This window comes from Nomascus leucogenys, chromosome 21 (genome assembly GCF_006542625.1).
Source record: "Nomascus leucogenys isolate Asia chromosome 21, Asia_NLE_v1, whole genome shotgun sequence".
NCBI classification, from domain to species: domain Eukaryota; kingdom Metazoa; phylum Chordata; class Mammalia; order Primates; family Hylobatidae; genus Nomascus; species Nomascus leucogenys.
Genome location: NC_044401.1, coordinates 75853310 through 75875191, shown reverse-complemented (window position 1 = coordinate 75875191; position 21882 = coordinate 75853310). Strand labels below are relative to the sequence as shown.

Here is a 21882-nt window from a genome sequence, read left to right as displayed (position 1 = left end):
ATTTTAAAAGATGTGGGCTGGCCCATGTATTTGGTTTAAGTGTACTTTTAGGAATTGCAGAGGCTCTGAACATGCTGTAGTTGGTGCTAGAATACAGTAGTTGGAATTCCTAATAAGCTGTTAAAGGGCAATTTATAGAGTCAAGAATTTGGCAGCTTATGATAACATGAATATAAAGAGTCAGGGAAGTGTCAAAAACTGAGGCCAAGAGCTTTCTAATAAGAGGCTCACTATGGGTCTTGGCATCTTCCCCTTTTTGGATCAAGGTGACAAATTATATACCTGCGTAGGTATATCATTCTAAAGGCATGCAAAGTTTGTGCACAATAAAACCCATGAAAGGTAGAGGTATGCATGGAAACCAGAGGCATGCCAATTCTACTGGCGTAACTCAGAGATGGCAAATAGTTTCATGCTTCATGCCAACACCAGTTGATTGGTACTGGCTTCCTGAAAAGCCAGGCACAAAAGGGTTCTTAAATTAATCCAGGTTCCGCCTGTGAGAAGGCTATGAAGGATTGCCAACGTCCTAACGGGCCTGGAAGGGAATGCAGCAGCATGAACACATACTTGCCATTCTTGGCTTAGCCAGAAGGAGTGGAAAAAAATAGGAAGTATTTCCTAAATCCAGAAACACCAATTCCGTGACCCACATGCCATTCTCAGCTCAGGCAATTATCCACTGGGTGACAACCTCAAAAGGGTCACCTTCTTTCTCTCTGGGTGACTATCCCCAATCACAAAATTGATGCATGTAATTAATTTAGCATTGAGGGAGAAATTCCCCTCACTAGTTCATCCTGATTACAGAAATAAGTGAGTCAGACAGAAGCATGTGGACTTGCATCATATAAAAGTTGGAATAAAAGCCTATGGAGTCTATTCCATTAATTTATCACATTCTCCCTTTTTCTTTAAAGTTTATGCCTCTTAATACTTGCCAATAGAGACAGAAAAACTCGATCTTAGTTGAACTTAGAAATAGTTCTTAAAACGTGAGACTCTTATGCTTAAGAATCTATTTTCTTAAAAGAATGAATGCCTTGGTTTCCAGTTCCCTGATGCATAATCAATGCAATACCTGCATCAACAAACTTAAAACAAGCAAGGCATTCAAATCTTAGAGGTTTCTCTATAGTGGTGTTTACTTCCCATCCCCAGATGATGTTTATTCCCCACTCCCACAATTACTTGATAAAGTCAAGTTTATTTCATCATGTAAATAAGCTGAAAATTTATTTTCATTCAAATGTTACTCACATTTGCTCACTGCAAGAGTTAAATAATAATAAATGCTTATTGGACACTTAACGAACAATAATAACCACAACTTTTCAGCATTCACAATACACCGGAAAATGTGCTAAATGCTTTAGATGCCTTATTTCATTTAATCACTTATTTTACCCAATGAATAGTACAGGTTGAACATCCCTAATCTCAAAACCCCAAATCCAAAATCCTCCAAAATCCAAAACTTTTTGAGTGCCAACCTGACACCAGTGGAAAATTCCACACACAAATGCGTAACACAAACTTTGTTTCATGCATAAAATTATTTAAAAATATCATATAAAATTACTTCTAGGCTATGTGCATAAGGTATATATGAAACATAAATTTCTTGCTTAAACTTAAGTCCCATCCCCAAGATATCTCATTATGTATAGGCAAATACTGCAAAAATCTGAGACAATCCAAAATCCAAAACACTTCTAGTCCCAAGCATTTGGATAAGGAATTCTACACCTGTACTGTTATTATCTGCAATTTGCAGATGAGAAAACTGAGCCATAGAGAGCTTTAATTACTTGATCAAGTCCCACAGCCACTAAGATGGGGAAGCTGGAATGGGAATTCTCTTCAAGGCTTCCTTGAGTTTCCCAAAGGTGCCTCAGAAACCACAAGGATAGAGAGGATGTTGACTAAGCAGGTTGGGACTGCTACAAATGCTTAATCGAAAGCCACACCTCTTTTATGTTCTAAATATGAGGCATCTGACTGTATTTCCTCTGGAGAAAAGAAAAGGGGTGTGCTCTTAAAATATGTTTGAAAGGTACTAGTTTAAAAATATACCTGTTATATATTGAGCTAAATTGGAGACACCTGTGCCTACGCATCTCGCTCCGTGCCTCGTACACTACACTGCACATAGGGGACCTTAAATGTATGAATGAACATCTTGTTTAATAAATGATGTTAGCTCTAAGTAAAGTTATCATTTGCCACACAAATTGATCTATTAATATCCGTTCAGAAAATTATTTCAAAATAGATAGTATAAGTAATTTAATCATCCTAGAAAGAAAACAATGCAGATCAAAATTCAGAATAATTTCATAAATTTGCAGTGTTTTGCCGTATGTTCTAACCGTGCTCTATCTCTAAAAAACAAAAGGGAAAGGCCATTTCATAATGGCCACTTAGTGACCATAATTAGGAAATGATTCCTTCTTTCTATCTTTGTTCATTCTCTTTCCTGAAAAAGGGACACTACTGTTCCCAGGTGCTAAATATCAGAATTAGAGCTGTGTATAACTAGAATCAGGAATGGTCTGGAGTTGTAAAAATCTTGGGGGCCACAGTAATGGTGGGGGACCCTCCTAGACAAAGGTGTTAAATCAGAAAAGTTCTCTAGGCTAATATATCCTCTGCTTCAGTAGAAGGAATGGAAAGACCCCATTTCTCCAGTTCTCAGTAGGAAGGGAGAATATTAGACCTTATGTTTAAACTTGAGCAGTTAAACTGAAGATACACACAAGCTGTGGCTGAAGACAGTGCACTGCATTTACTCAACTTTTGGAAGTCAAAGTCATTTCACCCAATTAGGTTCAAAGCTCTTCAACCCCTGCAACTCTACTATGACTCGGGAAGTCTCTTACACCCTCGAAAGTCAAGTAAATGCTCACTGATGCGAAGAAATAAAAGGTTTAGGTCACTCCGAATTAAATGAAATTACTGAAAGGAAACTCACACATGGCCCAGCTCATGGGCGATCGTAAAAGCTGTACTCAATCCACTATCTTCACTAATAGAACAGCTTCTGTAGGGATCACAAATGGTTCCCAGTTCAGCCAGGCCTATTAGAAGGAAAAAAACCAACAAGGATTTACTCTAAAAAGCAAATGTGGCTTAAAATAAAAACATGTAGTAAACTGTTTTAGCCATAGAAGATACACACAGAGAACTCACCTAAGGTATCACATTTGTCGTGAGCTCTGCAGATATCCTGTCTGAAAGCAAAGCAGACTTAGGCCTTGATGACATCAAAGAGTAAATGTCAATACAAGTAAATACTTTAGGGTCATCTAGGCATTCACAACAGTACACACTTTGGGGTGGGGGTTAAAAAAAGCAAATTCATAAGACCAGAGTTTCAAAACTCAAAAAATTTTTGGAATTGTTGATTTAAGAATTATAAACTACTACATTTAGAAGTTTTCTTCTGTGGTCAGGGTGGTCACAGAGCAGTAAGAAATCTCTCCAACCAGGATTTTCCCAATACCCTGGAGTAAATGATTCTAGTTTTGTAAAGACTCTTTGAGAACATTCCTGAGAAGGTGCGAGATACCTTTGTTTTACTTCCATTTAAAAGGACGTGCTCATGACCACAATCGAGATGGCAGGAGATGGGAGGCACAATTAAGCCAGCACGCCTCTTTGTTGCTACAGTGTTTTAACATTTTGAGATAGTAGCTACCATAGAAAAATTGGGAGGTTTCACATTTAAAAAAAATTCATTTTTCTGGCTTTTGCAAAATTACAAAAGCTGGCAACACTGAACCCATATACTACATGGCAACGCCAGGTCCATCTGAATAGCAGCTGCCCTTGCCTGTTATATAAGGCATTTATTTTCAGGTCTGCCTAACACTTTTATTCCTCACTTGGCATCTATAAGGTTCATGGTTCTCAACCAAGGTGATTCTGCCCTCCCCACGGGGGACAGTGGAAATGTCTGGAGACATTGATGGTTGTCACAACTGAGAGGAGGGAGTAATACTAATACGTAGCGAGCAGAGGCCAGGGATGTTGCTAAACATCTTGCAATGCACAGAAAGAATTACCCAGCCCAAAATGTCAACAGTGCCTAAGCTGAGAAACCCTCCACTAGCAGCTGACTATTAGGAATGCATAACCACACCCCATCAACTTGACCTGAGACTGAAAGATCTGAGGAATAAGAAATCCATATACCTTGTTAAGAGAACAGCAGTATCATGATGGATTCCACCTGGACTGTTCTTCGAATGCTGCCACTGGCAAAAGTTTTTTAATGTTGTCTGAGCATTAAAAGATATGGAAGGCCCATCCTAAATACAGAGAAGAATTATGGTTAATCTATTGTATCAATACCAATTAGATATGCCATTTCGGATACAGATAGAAGAAAAAAGAAAAAAACTTTATTACCTGTTCATTATGAATCACAATTAAGTTCACAATAACAATATTAATTAAATTTCCAATACTTGGGTCTTTATAGATAGAGGCTACCTGCAACCGAGATAAATTTTTCAAAGTTAATTGTGAACTCCGTGTAAGCAATAAGCAAGTCACGTCTTACGTTGGGCTCCACCTCTTTTTTACGTTTCTTGCAACATATGCATTTTGTGGTTGTGAATTTTTCATTCACTCAACAATCCTTTTTGTAAAGTCTCTTCATAAAATTCATAGATCACAGTTTTAGATAACAGTGAATTCAAACAAGTTTAAATTCCTCTGACATTGCATTGCCACGTGACTTAACAGTTCTCTGTACCAAAACACCGGATAATTTTCCATCAAGCTCTTTCCTCTCATCTGAAGTCCTAAATTGCCAACTTATAGAATCTCACATTGCGTGCATGTTAGCCAACACTGCTGTTCTTTAATGTTTGCCACCCATTGTGTCCTTGACAACCTTGTTAACCTGGTGGGGTTTTTATTTTTGCAGTATTATAATTAATTATAGGAGCTAACATTTACTAAATGCTTACTGTGAACTGGCTGAAAACTACATACACACATGCATTTAGACTCTATACAGCAAAACTCTGGGCTGAAAACTACATACACACATGCATTTAGTCTGTATACAGCAAAACTCTGGGCTGGGTACTATTAAAATTTCTGTTCAACAAACGAGGAAACTAAGTCACTCAGAGAAATTAAGTCACTTGTCTGAGGCTACACACTGGTGAGCAGCAGAGCCAGAACTCTCAACCTAGGGCAGTTTGACCCAAAGTCCATGTTCATAATCACAATTCTTATGATAGATCCGAAATTAAGAGGTGAAAATGAGGCTGTGCATACGTGCAGGGCCTGATTAGACGTTCCCTTCCCTCATAGGCATGAGAGGGCTGGGGTATCTGGGACTGAGCAGCATGTAGGGGTGAGAGGGGCATGGAGGCCAGGCAGGGTTGGGGGGCCCAGAGGGGAATGGGTCACAGCAGTCAACAAAAAGGCAAGGAGTACCACAGACCACAAGGGGGGAAGAAGAAACCCTAAAGCTATGCCCAAACAGGATTGCTTTTCACATTCATCTGGGGGATTTATTAAAAATAAGTTTTAGTTCAGGTAAATTAGGGCTCATCTATTAAAAGAAAAGTTATGCTACGGCTGAAAATGAGTAAGAGGAGGTCTATATGGGCTTTTCTGGAACCATCTCGAATCGTTCAAAAAAATAGTGTAATACAGTATGTGAAAATGCCTCCTGTTTGAAAAGAAGCTGTATATGCAAACATGTTTGCATAAGAAATACCTAGAGTTGCACTGCCCAACAGTGGCCACTCATCCCATGTGACTAGTGAGCACTGGTATGTGGCTAGCTTAAATTGAGGTATGCTGAGAGTATAAAACACACTGGATTTTGAAGCCTTAGTATAAAAAAAGTGAAATATCTCATTAATAATTTTTAAAATAATATTTGATATAAAACATATTGCTAAAATTAATTTTACCTGTTTATGTTTTACTTTTTTTTTTGAGGCAGGGTCTCACTCTGTCGCCAAGGCTGATGTGCAGTGGCGCAGTCAAGGCTCACTGTAGCCTCACACTCCCGGGCTCAAGAGATTCTCTGACCTCAGCTCCCGAGCACCTGAGCCTACTATAGGTATATGCCACTACACCTGGCTAACTTTTTTTTTTTTTTTTTAAATAGAGACCAGGTCTTGCTATAATGCCCAGGCTGGTCTTAAACTCCGAGCCTCAAGAGATTATCCCACCTCAGCCTCCTAAAGTGTTGGGATTACAGGCATGAGTGACTGCACCTGGCCATTTTCTTAAACACTTTTTCTTTTAATGTGGCTACATGAAAATTTAAAATTAGGAAATTTTTTTTTTTAAATTTAAATACATTTGAAATTAAATATGTGGTTTGCATTATATTTCTATTGGGCACTGCTTGTTAGAAACATATACAAAAACTTTCAACAGTGGCTGCCTCTGGGAAGGGGCCTGGAAGTCTGCATAGAGAATGATACTTATTTTTTAACAATAGTCTTTGGTTCTGATTTTTTAAAAATCATGCAAATTTACTGCGGTTTTAATTCAAAATGGGAGTAGAAAAATAGAATGAAAGCCTCCTACGCCTCACTCCCCAGGCTACTTAATTAGAATCCCGGGGAAGAGGCTATTTTTAGAAGTTCCACAGGTGACTATGGTTCACAACCAGCCTCCCTAATACTACGGAATATCCACACCTGGCTGTGCAAGGTTCCTAAGTGAGGCAAAAAGCACTGGTTTTGGGAACCGGACAGGCTAAAGGCCAGAGGCAGTGTCCAAGTGATTTATTAGCTTTACCTGACCATGGGCAAGTGACCTAACTCCTCTGAGACTCAGTTTTCTTATCTATAAAATGGGCATGATTGATAATCTCACCTGGCAGGGTTGCCAGAAGGATTCAAAATTATACCTTTTAAGTAAGAAGCACATTGTCTAACACAGAATAAACACTCCAGATTGATAACCACTGTTGTCAGTTTAAAAAGTCAACCAACAAATAATCTTATGTTCTCTTCAGTCACTTGCCTGAATGGCTGAAATGCCAGTTCTGAATGGTCCTCCAAAGCACTGAGTGGAAACCCATTCCCCAATGGCACATCTAGAGACCTCATAAATCACCTTCGTTTGAATGTACTTACAATTGACATTAAAGTTAAAATATAGTGTTGAAGGTTTTCTCCATGGTACGAAACCATTCTGTTGTCTGCCACCACCAAGACTTCTACAAACCGTGGATAGGATAAAAAACGTTTTGTCCTTCTGTGGGTCCTCTTTTCTCTTGCGTTGTCCGTCTTATTACCATAAGCAGAAAATGCCTCTGTCGCTAAGCCGCTGTTTAATGCTGCCACGTCATCAGCCAGGTTAATCCTTTCTCCCCATTTTCTTGCTCTGGTTTTCTTCTTGTCTTTACTGTGCCTATTTTTGTGTTCTGTAACAAATCAGATGGTATGCATTACATTTCAAGCCACATCTATTTTATATTAAGAATTTAATTTGACACATTTTAAATTGATGCCTCTGTGGTCAAATTACATACAAAAACAAGTCCTCCATACCGTGGACTCTACAGATGCACCTCAATCCGTACTCCCACCTAAGTGACTAAGGATTTGAGGTTAGCTTCCCTGGGAAGCTTTCATACTTGCTCACTTACGGTATTAGAAAATCAGGCCCGAGCTTAAGGGAAACAACTGCATGTGATTCTTATTCATTTGTTAACAAAAGCTTTGCTGGGATTGATTTAAGGAATCTCACGCTCACTGTTATTTGCCATAGATATAGTAAGGGCCAGTAATGTAGCTACAGAGCTCTAAAAAACTTAAATGGAGGCTGGGCACGGTGGCTCATGCCTGTAATCCCAGCACTTTGGGAGGCCGAGGCAGGTGAATTTCATGAGACCAGGAGTTTGAGACCAGACTGGCCAATGTGGCGAAACCCTGTCCTTACCAAAAATACAAAAATTAGCCAGGCATGGTAGTGCACGTCTGTAATCCCAACTACTCAGGAGGCTGAGGCACGAGAATTGCTTAAACCCAGGAGGCAGAGCCTGATGTGAGCTTAGATCGCATTGCTGCAATCTAGCGTGGGTGAGACAAAGGGATACTCTGTCTCAAACAAAAAAAAAAAAAAAGGAAATGTTTCATATATATCACTCGTGCTATTCAATGAGTTCTAATACAAAGAGGTCTGAGAGGTGGACAGGCTAACAGATGATACAAAGGAACTGTAAAAAATGCACAACCAGGTATTTTATTACATTATCAGATCATTTCAATACTTAAAATATAAGAATAGAATCACAGCAATTCAATGTCTCTGAATTTTTAATTAACTTACACCAGGGCTCAGTTAAAGAAATAAATGAAACTCCGAGAGTCTGGGCAGGCAGCTGGGACCATGATTTATAATGTCAGATTAGCTCTACTCATTTCCAGCTCACACCTGGGCCTCTTCTTGGGTTCTCCACAGTCTTGCTGCTCAGAGTAGGGTCCATGGACCAGCAAAAATGACAACTAGAGGCTTGTTAAAATGCAGATTCTTTGGCCCCAACCCAGGCCTGAATCTAAACTTAACTAGATCCCCAGGTGACTGATATTAACACTGAAATTTTGAGAATCACTAGTTTCCAACTTGGCTTGAAGTTTATATTGCTGATGAAAATACAGAATTTTTGCATCATCAACTACGCAATAAACAGAATAAGCATTAAAGTGCCTGCCAAAATATACTTTGAGTAAAAACAGAATTTAATCACTTGACAATCAGATCATAAATGTGCTTTAATGCTTTAATGCCACCAGTTTGTGGTCTAAAATAGGCAACAGAATTGTACAATGAAGAAGTATGCTTACCTAACACATAAGCAATAGAATTTGTCACATCAATACCAAAGGTAAAAATAAAAATTAAAAACAGTTAAATTGTAAGTGGTTTCATATTAGAAGGGGCTAAATATTTGACCATTATAACCAGTTGCTAAAAGAATCAGTTTAGGCCAGGATGCGCATTTTGCCCGAGCGTTTTAGTCATTATTAAAATACAGTGGTCCCCCCTTTTTCATGGTTTCAGTTCCCTTGGTTTCAGTTTCCTGCAGTCACCTCAGTCCTAAAATATTAAATGGAAAATTCCAGAAATAAACAATTCCTAACCTTTAAATTGCATACCGTTCTGAGCAGTGTGATGGACTCTGGCACTGTCCTGCCCCATCCTGCCTGGGGCTGGAAATCATCCTTTAAGGTAGCTATCTACCCGGTATACACACCCCACCTTGTCACCTAGTAGCCATTCCGGTGATCAGGTCGACTGTCAAGGGATTGCAGTGTTGTGTTTAAGGAATCCTTATTTTACTTAATGACGGCCTCACAGTGCAAGAGTAGTGATGCTGGTAATTCGGATTAAGCCAAAGAGAAGCCGTAAAGTGCTTCCTTCAAGCGAAAAGGTGAACGCTCTCAACTTAATAAGCAAAGGAAAAAAAAACGTTGCATGCTGAGGTTGTTAAGGTCTGTGGTAAGAACAAAGCTTCCCTCTGTGAAATTGTGAAGAATGAAAAGAAGCTGGTGTTAGTTTTGCTGTCGCACCTCAAACTGCAAAAGTTACGCATACAGTGCACCATCAGTTTATTTAAGATGGAAAGGCATTAAATTTGTGGTTGGAAGACAGGAACAGAAACTTTCTGGCTGATGGCAATCAGGTTCGGTACTATGTGTGGTTTTAGGCATCCACTGGGGATCTTGGAACATATACCCCAAGGATAAGGGAGGACCACTATAGTAAAACCTGTCCAAAATGTCAAACAAGTTTTATGCAGTCCAGTTATAGATAACATCACTAGGCAAAAACATGGTACATAAGATGTAACATTAGATTCTTCTTCTTCTAGTTTTTCTTTCCAGAACACTCATATATGTATACCAATGCCAATGGGTATTGCATGTCTACCAACTGGCATTCGTATACATCTATGAGCTTTCAATATATGCATACCAGGACCAAATCAATCGTTAAATCATCAAATGAATGTAGACTAGATATTAATCAAGCACCTACTATGCACCAGGCATTGAATTCGGCTCTTTTATGTATGTTATCTTACTTACTCCTTTCAAAGCGAGAAAATTACCTCTGTTTTTCCGATGAGGAAAATAAGTCTCAAAGAAATTAGCAACTTATTCAAAGTCACATTGCAGGAAGTGGAGGTACAAGGAATCAGTCGTAGATTTGCTCAATTCCTGAAACTGTGCTCTTTCGATTAGGTGAGCTTTCTCAACAGCTATGGTTTGAAATGAGCTCATGATTTGGTGAACAGCTTCCAAAGTAAATATGAACAGAGAAAAAGACAGTGCCTGGTGGATATTTTCATGAAGATTTTTGCTTTTTACAACAGGTGTATGGAAGCTATGTTGAAAATTAAATTTTTTTAATACATTAAGAAAGTATGTCACTTATACTGTGAAAAATAATGCTTGCTTAATGTCTTCCGTAAATATTATAATTTGATTTATTATAGTAAGTAAAGTGTTAAACATTTTAGAAGATTTAAAGTCTCTATTAGTTTTCTATTTCTCATTTGTTGATTTCTGCTCTAATCTCGATTTCTTTTCTTCTGCTTGCTTTAGTTTTAACTTGCTCTTTTCTTTCTGTTGTCTTAAAGTAGAAGGTTAGTTTATTGCTTTGAGACCTTTCTTCTTTCTTCATAGAAGTATTTACAGCTATCAAATTTCTTCTAAGCCCTACTTTAGCACCATCCCATGTTTTGGTACATTGAGTCTTCATTTTCATTCATCTCAAAATATTTTCTGCTTTCTCCTTTGAATCATTGTTCGTTTAGGAGTGTGCTGTTTAATTTCCACATACTTTTGAGCTTCTCATTTTTTCTCTGTAATCGATTTCTAATTTTGTTACACTGTGATCAGCAAATATATTTTGTATTACTTTTATCCTTTTAAATGTATTGAAATTTGTTTTGTGTTCTTGCATCTGGTGCATGCTGGAGAATGTTTCATGTTCACTTCAGAATACTCTGCTGTTTGTGGGGTAACGTGTCCAGTAGATATCTCTTAGTAGTTGGTTTATAGTGTTGGGCACCTTTTCTACTTCCTTGTCAATCTTCTGCCTGGCTGCTCTACCCATTATTGAAAGTAGGGTGCTGAAGTTTCCAATTATTGTTGTTGAATTGTCTATTTCTCCCTCCATTTCTGTCAGTTTTTGCTTCATGTATTTTGGTGTTCTGTTATCAGGTGCATACATGTTTATAATTATCATATCTTCCTTATAAATTGGCTTTTTTATCACTATAAAACACTTCGATGGACTTTATTCTACCAGGAAAGTTAAAGAAGCCAGTCACAAAAGACCACACATCAAAGGACTCCAGTCATAGGAAATGTCTAAAACCAGGAAATCTACAGAGACAGAAAGTAGAGTAGTACAAGTTGGGCATCCCTTATCTGAAAACCCCAAATCCAAAATGCTCCAAAATTCAAAACTTTTTAAATGCTGACATGACACCACCAAGTGGAAAATTCCACACATAAGTATTTAACACAGACTTTATTTCATGTACACAATTAATAAAACTATTGAATAAAATTGCCTTCAGCCTATGTGTATGAGGTGTAAAGATATATCTTTAGACTTGGGTCCTATGCTCAAGATGTCTCACTATGTATATGCAAGCATCCTAAAATCCAAAAAAATCCAAAATCTGAAAGAATTCTAGTCTCAAGCATTTTGGATAGAGATGGAGTGGGGAGATGGGAGTGTGGTTAGCTAAAAAGTATAGATTCTTTTTCTCAAGTGATAATAATATCCTAAAATTGACTGAAATGATGATTATACATATCTGTGGATATACCAAAGAATCATTAAATCATACAGTTTAAATGGGTGAATAATACGTATGAGACTTATACTTCAATAAAGCTGTTTAAAAAAGAAAAACTATACCACTAAGTTTGTGAAAAGTAAATAATCCTTAATGTTTTCTGTAAATATCATGATTTTATTTATTGGATTTACTTAGAGAAGAGTACTGCAGTGAGAACAACACTCAGGAAATGTTGCATGGAATTCTTTTCTTTTTGACCACTAAGGGGAAAAACAAATGTACTCTCAGAATCATCAGAGAGGACTTGGGCACAAGAAAACCTGCAGATGAATCAAGGCCATAATTGGAAACAAAGTATACTTATAAATAAAATGAAAGAAATGAAGGCATTAATCAGAAAAAGGCTACAATTTCTACCAGCAAACAACTCATGTAATTGTAATATTTCTGGAGGATATTTCACCCACAAGTAATCTATGTATCAAAGAAATAATTCAGCATACTTTAGGTGGCATGAAAATGTAAAACCCAAATTATTTCTTCAGGATCAAAAGCAATGTCTTCTAAAACAGAATGCTCCTCAGTCTTTTATCAATCTGATCTTTTTCTCCTAATGAGTTAGAATCATATTTATTCACCTAATTAGTCCAACTAATTTCTATCACATTAACCATTTTAGCAAGGAACTTTGAATTTCTCATTAAAAATAGCATTAAAAATAGACACTATATCTTATATACCCACTCAACTCTCTTGCTTCTGAATAGAATTGTAATAACAGAATAGTTTTCACCAACGGAGTACACAGTGTTAGGATAAACAGAAAGTGATCCACATTCCTCTTTTGTGAGCTTTTAGTATAATGCTAAAGGAGGAATAAAGGCTAGTGTTTCAGGAATTTGCAAAGTCACTTTGCTTACAGTTTAATCAGAATGGGCTACATAATAAAATTTCACTGTCCTGGAAAGCACTGTAAAAATGTGTATTCTTGCTCTTCTTTTTTTCCTCGTACATAGTTTTACATTTATGATTAATTTTTTTTTTTTTTTTTTGAGACGGAGTCTCGCTCTGTCACCCAGGCTGGAGTGCAGTGGCGCAATCTCGGCTCACTGCAAGCTCCGCCTCCCGGGTTCACGCCATTCTCCTGCCTCAGCCTCTCCGAGTAGCTGGGACTACAGGCGCCCGCCACCACGCCCGGCTAATTTTTTTTGTATTTTTAGTAGAGACGGGGTTTCACCATGGTCTCGATCTCCTGACCTCGTGATCCGCCCGCCTCGGCCTCCCAAAGTGCTGGGATTACAAGCTTGAGCCACCGCGCCCGGCCATGATTAATTTTTAATCATAGATTAAGATTATTTATATACCATATAATTTTCAAAGTATAAAGTTTGGTGGTTTTCAGGATATTCACAGAGTTCCACAATCATGGCCACCATTTAACTTTAGAATATTTTCATAATCCGAAGGAGAAATCCCATTAGCAGCCATTCCATTCTCCCCTTTCCTCAGCCCCTGGCAATCACTAACCTATATTGTTGTATTTATGAATTTGCCTATTCTGACAATGTCATGTAAGTAGTCATACAATATGTGGCCTTCTGTGACTGGCTTCTTTCACTTAGCACAATGTTTTCAAGGTTCGTCTATGTTGTAGCATGCATCTGTATTCCATTACTTGTTACTGTTAAATATTCTATTATATGGATATACCACATAATGTTTATCCATTCATCAGTTGGTGGACATTTGGGTGGACATTCAACCCAACTGAATAAGAACATCGCTGCTATGAACATTCATATACAAGGTTTTGGGTGAATATATTTTTGTTCTTCTTGTGTATATATACAGCAGTAGAGTTGCTAGGTCATACAGTAACTCTATGTATAACATTTTGAGGAGCTGCCAAATTGTTTTCCAAAGTGGTTTCACCATTTTCTTGCTTCTTCTTGAAGTTCAAATAAGGCACTTCGAAACAGGACATCATTTTTTCATGTTTCTTCTTCTTTGAGGGTTCCTCAAAAATTAATCATGTTTACTTAATTAAATAGCTTATGAAGAACCTGGCTTAGCTCACATCCTAAAATAGCATATTGATGCCTCCAAGTAGTAAATGCATGTTTGCATTAGAAGAAAGGTGTAATACTTAGCAATCTGAATCCTCATATATGCATCTAAATAAATTTAGACACGTTTAGAAAAGCTCTAAGTGGCAACTGTACGTTTCCTATCGCCACATCATAGGTATTACAGTTCTAACATTTTATTACAAGGACATAAGTTAATATTGGCTTTTGCAACTACTTTGGCGTCGATGCTCACAAAAGGGAAGTAGTCACGCTTACACTGCCACAAACAGCCAATGTTTGAAAAACTCGTGCAATGAAGGGAGGGAGGCCTGATTTAAGTCCTATTTGACCTTGGGCAAATAACTGACTTCTGCTCACCCTCCGTCCTCCCACTTACAATGTGGAGTAAGAACAGTACCTATTTCATAGAGTGGCTTTGAGGAATAATTGGAGATCATGCATGCAAAGTGCTAGCACAGTGCCTAGTGCATACGAATAAATATCGTTATCATGTTTTTCTATTTTTTTGCCAGTCATAAAGTTATAAAGTGAGTTGGAACTAAAAGGAACCATTTAAGGTAGAGTGACTAAGTGTGCTTAAAAACAATTTTCTGGCTTACAGTAACAATTTCAAAGCCATGAGCTGTATACTCCTAGTGGGGCAAATCAGCACAGAGTGTGCCTGATTGCATTTCTGGCACCCAACTTTTTAATACTGTGAAAAGAGGAGGAACTACAAAACCAGAAGTGCTGAGAGCTGGTCTTCACCCTACTATCCCATATGAAGGATCTTTTCTGAGTCACTTCTCTGGGCCTCAGTTTCCTGACCTTTAAGTGGGCGTATAAATACTTGCTTCCATCTTACGGCTATTTTGTGAATTAAATAGGAAAGCATATAGAGAATTTCTTATAAATTGTTAGTTAAATTTTTAAAAAATTCACTCCTGGAACATCGATTTTGTGCCAAGTACTGGGCTAGATAAGTTGAAATAAACAACAGCAATGACAAAACAAGAACAAAACGTGGGTCCAATCTTTTAAAAAAAGGATTATAAAAATTTAAGATAGTATCCTTATTTTAAGAAACCTCACAGCAGAAAACTTTAACATCTGCTGATTTATTGGTAAAAATGTTTTAAATGAGCTTCATTTCACATTGCAATACAATGAAATGCACAGTATGTTACCAAATAACTGGGATTATTTCAACAAATAGCAGCCAGGCCTCGTTATTCAGTGGTTACTCACTGAAGTGTTTCCCACCAAATGGGGTTGGGCCGAGGAGATCTGAATGTTAACATTAACAGTTGGGAAGTTAATTATTGCTCTCTATTTTGTAAGGTTTATCAAAATTTAACTGAATTTCCTCAAGGCGCTGGGCTACCTTGTGACTTCACAGAGCACAGGACCAAAGGGAGGATTCAGGAGCAAGGCGAGACCCTTTTCTGCTCCACCCAAGCTTGACAGAGAGAAGGAAGTCTGCACAGGAATCATCTGTGGTTTTCCACTTGGATTCGGAGCCAGGCCAACCCTGGTTCCCATTCCTCCCCTAAAGCTACTCTAGTTGCCCTTTCTTGTGTCATTTCCTGCTTTAAAGCCTCAGTTTCTTCATCTGTAAAATGATGGTAGTAACAGCATACTGCAAAGAGTAACTGTGGAGATTAAAAGAGATAATACATAAAATGCCCTTTAAAGCAGGGCATGGCACAGAGGACAGGTCCATTACATATTTAACGTAATAATAATTATTAGTGGTATTGTTTTACTTGCAGCACGTAAAACATCCGCTCTTTATAAATTAGTATATTGACATTCTCAAACGGAACAATTTTGTTTTAGAAAGAATCTTTGATGGGGTGCAGTGGCTCCTCCTGTAATCCCAGAAATTTAGGAGGTGAAGGCAGGAGGAATGCTTGAGGCTAGGAGTTCAAGACCAGCATGTGCAACATAGGGACACCCTGTCTCAACAAAAATCAACCAAACAAACAATAGTGTGAGCTGTTGTTTTTTTTTTGTTTTATTATTTTTTTAAGTGATGTGCCCAGTGTCAAGTAGTGCTACATGCACAGTGCTGACACTAAATAAATACAAAGAGTGGTGGCAGAAGAGATGGTGGCTAAGACTCACTTTGGGCTGGCCTGAACCTTTATAAACAATGTTTCCACGAGAGTGGTTTATGGAACATTAGTCCCATAAGATAGTTCCAAAAACAAATCAATTAACTTTGCAAAAACACTTAACACAGCATGCACATCTGGAACTTTCTCCATGCACATTAGCATTTTAAGAGCCCTGAGAAGTCTTGCAGGAAAGAAACCAGTTTACATGTGTTGAATCACGTGATTGCCAAACTTACGGGATCTTTGCCAAGTTAAGAGGCAAGTGATGGGGACAGCACCGTCACTGGAACTATAACAAGACGCAGGTGGGATGTGTGGATGCGCTTCCCTCTCAGGGAGAGAAGGGCGTGTGTGTGGAAGGCAACAACTGAGAAGCTTCTTGGCTTTTAAGGGGTGGTGGTGGGCAGCGGAAGGTGTCTGAGGGTCCCCTCCCTACCTTCTAAGGGGGTGGGTGCCTCCAGCTACCTGGGGAGTTAAATTTGCTGGCTTGGGCGTGAGAGCTGGGTGCACTACCCCCCAAAGCCCTTCTGTGTCCTTTTCATTCTCCATTCTGTAGCTCCTTCAACTAAGTGTGATAACAGCAATGACTATAGGCTATAATCATACTGGCCAACGTTTGTTCAGTGCTTCTCTCTGTGTCAGGCACTCTCTTAAGCACTTCATATGGATTAACTTGATTATTCCTCAAAGCAACCCGATATGGTAGGAACTATTATCTTCATTTCAGAAGTGAGGAAACTGAGGGACACTTGAAATAACTTGAGAAAATATTTAACGTATTTGAAGTAGTATAAGACGCTGAACATCCCAAGGCCTGTATTTTACTAACAGACTATTTAGGTTTTCTATTCATATCCTGCAAAGTACTCTTTGGGAAATGTTGGTTTCGATTCACTCCATCTCTTAGCAGTAGCGGGAGAGTGACCTTTCTGCCTGGCAGGGTGCCAACCGCCCACAGCCACCCTGTCCTGGCTGCAGCGTGCTTGCCATGGCCGCCTCTCAGGCTGCTTTGTGCCCACGCACGGCTTGGCATCTCCCAGGCTTGCATTCTCCGGTAGAAATAAAATGCAAGCCACAGGTGGAAGTTAGAATTTCTAGTAGCCACATTTTTTTTAAAGTCAAAAGGAACAGATGAAATTAATTTTAATAATAGAGTCTATTGAACCCAATGATGCGAAATATTATTTCAACATGTGACACTACAGCCACATCTCAAGGGCCTCCTGGTGACCGCATAGGACGGGGCATTCTAGGCAGGAAGTGTTTGCAGAGTGGATACGAGAGACAGCGTGTTGTGGGAGATAAGAGTGTGAGCTCAGGAATCAGAGAGACCCGTGTGTAAATCCCAGCTGCTCTGCATTCAATCTGTGTGACCTCTGGTGAGTCACTTCAGCCCTCTGTGCCTCAGTTTCCTCATCTGTGAAAAGGGAATAATGACAGTTCGTGCCTAATAGGGCAGTAGGGAGGGTGAAATGACTTAGTCTACATAAAGCGTCGCAGCAGGGCCCAGTGGGTAGGAAGTACTCTGGAGGCACGGGCTGTGCTGACTCATTACTTAGAATGAGCAGCAGGTTAAGGCTGCTGGAACGAAGTGGCTCCCAGGCCTGCTGCTGAGATCTGCCTGCTATCTGACATTTCACTGCAGCTCGTGGGTGGCCCTGAAGCTGAATGTGGTGCCTGTGGTAGGTCTAGGTATCATTCTCATATCAGAGATTAAAGCGCAGTTGGGCTGGAGCTCTTTAAAAAGGCATCTAAGCAGCTCGTAGGGAGTGTATCTCCCACATTCTTTTGATACACAGGTCTCCTAGTTTACAGGCCCTGAGGACTGGTTTATAAGGCCTGCAACTGAAACCCTTTGCATCACAACGTCCATGTTCCATGACCATGGAAGTGAGTGACCACAGGGGCATGGTGTACTCCAATGACCAGTGAACCTCACTGGTCTTCCTCCCCAGCCACAGGCCACCTTCCCCAATACCCTGGCCCAGCTCAGAAAAGGCTTGATTGGCTTATTTATTTTAAAATCATATTTGGTTGCTGTTACTCAGCTCTCATGGTGACAACTTAATCCCTTAAATGCATTGAAAGCTTTCTATCTTTCTCTATAAGCTTGAGACAACTTCTTGAACAGTCTCACCAGTTCATTCTTCATTATTCCCACACTTAAAGTAAATACAATGGCACTTCCCAAAGCTCATTTGAGTCATACTTTTGAACATCCCTTTTCCAGGCACCATCGGCAGCTTTTCCTTGTGTTACAGCCTGGAAAGAACACAGGACTGGGAAGTAAGAGGCCTGTGTTCAATTTTGCCATTCGTTCTAGCTCCAAGATTAGGAGTCCCTTCGAAGTTCTGGACCTTGATCCTCTTATCCCTAAAGAGAAGGCCTGGAATAGAAGTTCTCTCTAAAGTTTCCTCCAGGATTAAAAATTTATGAATTCTTATATTTTATAAGATAAAAGTGAATAATGATTAAAAATGAAGTCCTGAGTTTCCAAAGGGGCAAAACCCAACAGAGATTCCCTCTGAGCCACTGTCACTGTCAGAAAGGGTATGGATGAAACAGTCAGCAGGGTGGCAGGGTAGAATAAGACAGAATAACTCCAAAAGAGAGAGACCAACACAAAAGGAGTGGACTTTTGCTGATGTTAAATTATATTAAGGGGAGTACAGTCTACACATCTCCATTACTCATTGGGAAAATTTTATTTCAGATCTGCTAAAATAGATAATAGTTTCAAAAAACCACTTCTATTTTCTCTAATCTGACTTGTTACAATGAAATAACATGAAATGTGAGGATTAGGAAACTGGCTTGAAAGAAAAAAAGTATATAATCAAAGATACCGCTGGAAAAGCGTTTAAATTGTCCACAAAGCACAGAATGGAAACTTTCAGGATTTATGGAGTTATATCTTCTATCCCTCTTCAGCAGCAGGGCATGTGGTCATAAGGGCTGAATCTCATGCCATTAATACCAAACTCTTCTACCTCTGTCTCTGTCTCATTGTCCTCTGGCTCTTTCTCTCCTGTCTGCAAGCACATACACACATGCAACATACGTGCAAAACATCACAGTTTCATTCTTACCTGTGCAGAGGTTCTCCTGGACCTGTTTTCACCCATGAGCTAAGACAACACATTCCCATCAAAAAGTACACTGGTTGGACATGGAGAGTTGTGTTTCTGGATAGAGATGAGCAATAAAAATAACACCTGCCTTTTCTCTTGGCCTAGACCATGGCTTTGAATAATAAATCCTAAATAAGCGTCTCCTATTCCATTTTTTGGACAAGCTCTATACTGCGTGCTCCACTATACTTTCTTGCTGTGTAGTTCTGGGACTGTATGAAATCTATGGCGCATGAAGTATTGGCAATAAAATAAAGAAGCTATGTATGAAATAAGCATTTGCAAATTAAGAGACTTTTTGAAAGACAAGCCACAATCTGGGAGACAATATCTGCAAACTATACCTGACAAGGGACTTATATACAGAATGAAGAACTTTCAGACTTCAGTAATAAGAAAACAAATATTCTAAGTTTTAAAAAATGGCTGAAAGATTTGAACAGACACTTCACCAAAGAAGATACATGGATAGCAAATATGCACATGAAGAAATACTCAGTATCATTAGTCTTCAGGTAAATGCAGATGAAAACTACAATGAAATTCCACTAAACACCCATTAGAATAGCTAAACTTCAAAAAACAAAAGCAGAACAACAAAATGTTGACAATACCAACTGCTGGAGAGGATGCAGAAGAACTGGAACTTTCATACCCTGCAGGTGGGGCTACAAAATGGTACAACCACTTTGAAAAATATATTGGCAGTTTCTAATAGAGTGAAACATACATTAACCACATAAGCCAGCAATCTCCTGCCTAGGTATTTACACAAATGCAGCGTAAACTTATATTCACACAAAAATCCGTATGCAAATGTTTATAGTGGCTTTATTTGTAACGGTCAAAAACTGTCACTCAAGTGGGTAATGGTTAAAGAAATGGGGATACATCCATTCAATGGAATACTGCTCACCAATAAAAAAGGATGAATTACTGATACAGGCAACAATGCGGATGAACCTCAAACACACCGTGCTTAGTGATTACTTATATATTCTGCAAAAGGCAAAACTATAGAGACAGAAAACAGGGGTGGGGAGAGGGGCTGATTACAAAGGACACTCAAAAACTGTTCTATAACTTGATTATCATGATGGTTCTACGACTGTATACATTCGCCAAAACCTGCAGAACTATACGCTAGGAAGGGTAAATGTTACAGCATGTAAATTATACATTAATAGAAAAATGGAAGGAAAACACTAGGAAACACGAATGGAAAATAAAGAGATTTGTCAAAAAATAAAAAAAATTAGCAGAAAAATTCTCAAGCCAATCACATTAACTTGAACTTTTTCCACACAGCAACTGCATTTTTAACACTCATTCTAATTCTAATGTCATATAAGAATTGGGAATCAATAAAAAGGAAGACTTGTGCCAACATTTGCCCCACGTTTGACTTTGCTCCTTTTGAAAGCCCACTACTCAGTCACATGCGCATACCACATCAGATCTTGCATTTACCCATGCTCTTTCTGTGATATTCAGATTATTTATTAATGATTTTCAGTTGCACAGAACATCCATGCAGATATCTGGTCCAGAGGTAAAAAGTCAAATGAGAAAACACAGCCATAAATGGCTATAATAAGGACTCTTTTATGATACAATTATCATAAAGAAACCATCTTTGGCAGATACAAAGGTACAAATGTTAAGCCTCAATGCATGATAAAATAGCACTTTATTAACCAAAGTGGGCTTATCCCCTCATATGAAGAAACTCAAGAAACTTTGCCATGTCTTACTTTAAAAAGACAGCCCACTCAAGTGAAAGGTGTGAAGGGTTCTCAGGTTAACACCAAAATCCTCCTGCCTCTGTCAGTTAGATGGCCCTCTTCCAGAGCCTTCTGCTGATTCTGAAGTCCCTTCTAAAGAAAGATGTGCATCTTAGCCAGTTTCAGATGATTCCTATGAAGGTGAACACATTTTTGAGTATTCACCCTTGTAGCACCCCTTTTCTTCAGCAGGGAATGGGTTTCTGAAGCAAAGTGTCAGGAATCCCTAAAATATGATTAGCAAGAAACAGGGAAAGGTCCTGAGATGGCACAGAAGGTGTAAAGCAGGCAGCTCTTCTGGCTGTCTTTGGATCCAGAAGCTTAATTAAAAAGTTGTGGGGGCCAAGCATGGTGGCTCATGCCTATAATCCCAGCATTTTGGGAGGCCACAGCAGATGAACCACTTGAGGCCAGGAGTTTAAGACAAGCCTGGCCAACATGGCAAAACCCTGTCCCTACTAAAAATATGCAAATCAGCTGGGTGTGGTGGTGCACACCTGTAATCTCAGCTACTTGGGAGGCTGAGGCACAAGAATAGCTTGAACCTGGAAGGTGGAGGTTGCAGTGGATCAAGATCGCGCCACTGCACTCCAGCCTGGGCAACAGAGCAAGACTCTCAAAACAACAACAACGAAAAAGGTTTTGGGGAATACTCATATTTCATATGTCAATGAGTCCTAATCTCAGGTACAAACCTAACTTGCCACCTTACATTCCTAATTGCAAACTGGCCCTTCTGGGCTTCAAAACACAGGTGAGGGAGATCCTTTAAGGATAGAAAAGGTAGTTTAATATTTCAGTCCATGTTGGAATGCAGATATGACAGTGGTCTCCTAAGATCGTAATACTAAATTTTTAACTGTACCTTTTCTATGTTTAGATACACAGAAACTTAACATCATGTTATAATTGCCTACAGTATTCAGTACAGTCACACACTGTACAGGTCTGTAGCCTAGGAGCAAT

General features: G+C 39.0%; 1 protein-coding gene across 1 annotated transcript in view; it reads right to left on the bottom strand.

Moving 5' to 3' along the window:
• ADAMTS9 (ADAM metallopeptidase with thrombospondin type 1 motif 9) overlaps positions 1-21882 on the bottom strand; it is a 174705-nt gene that overhangs the window by 137902 nt on the left and 14921 nt on the right. The window contains exons 4-8 of the mRNA XM_003273663.4: positions 7125-7414; positions 4414-4497; positions 4198-4313; positions 3193-3233; positions 2975-3080 (exon numbers count right to left, since the gene is read on the bottom strand). Of these exons, the coding sequence (XP_003273711.1) occupies positions 2975-3080; positions 3193-3233; positions 4198-4313; positions 4414-4497; positions 7125-7414 (637 nt within the window). The remainder of the gene's footprint in view (positions 1-2974; positions 3081-3192; positions 3234-4197; positions 4314-4413; positions 4498-7124; positions 7415-21882) is intronic.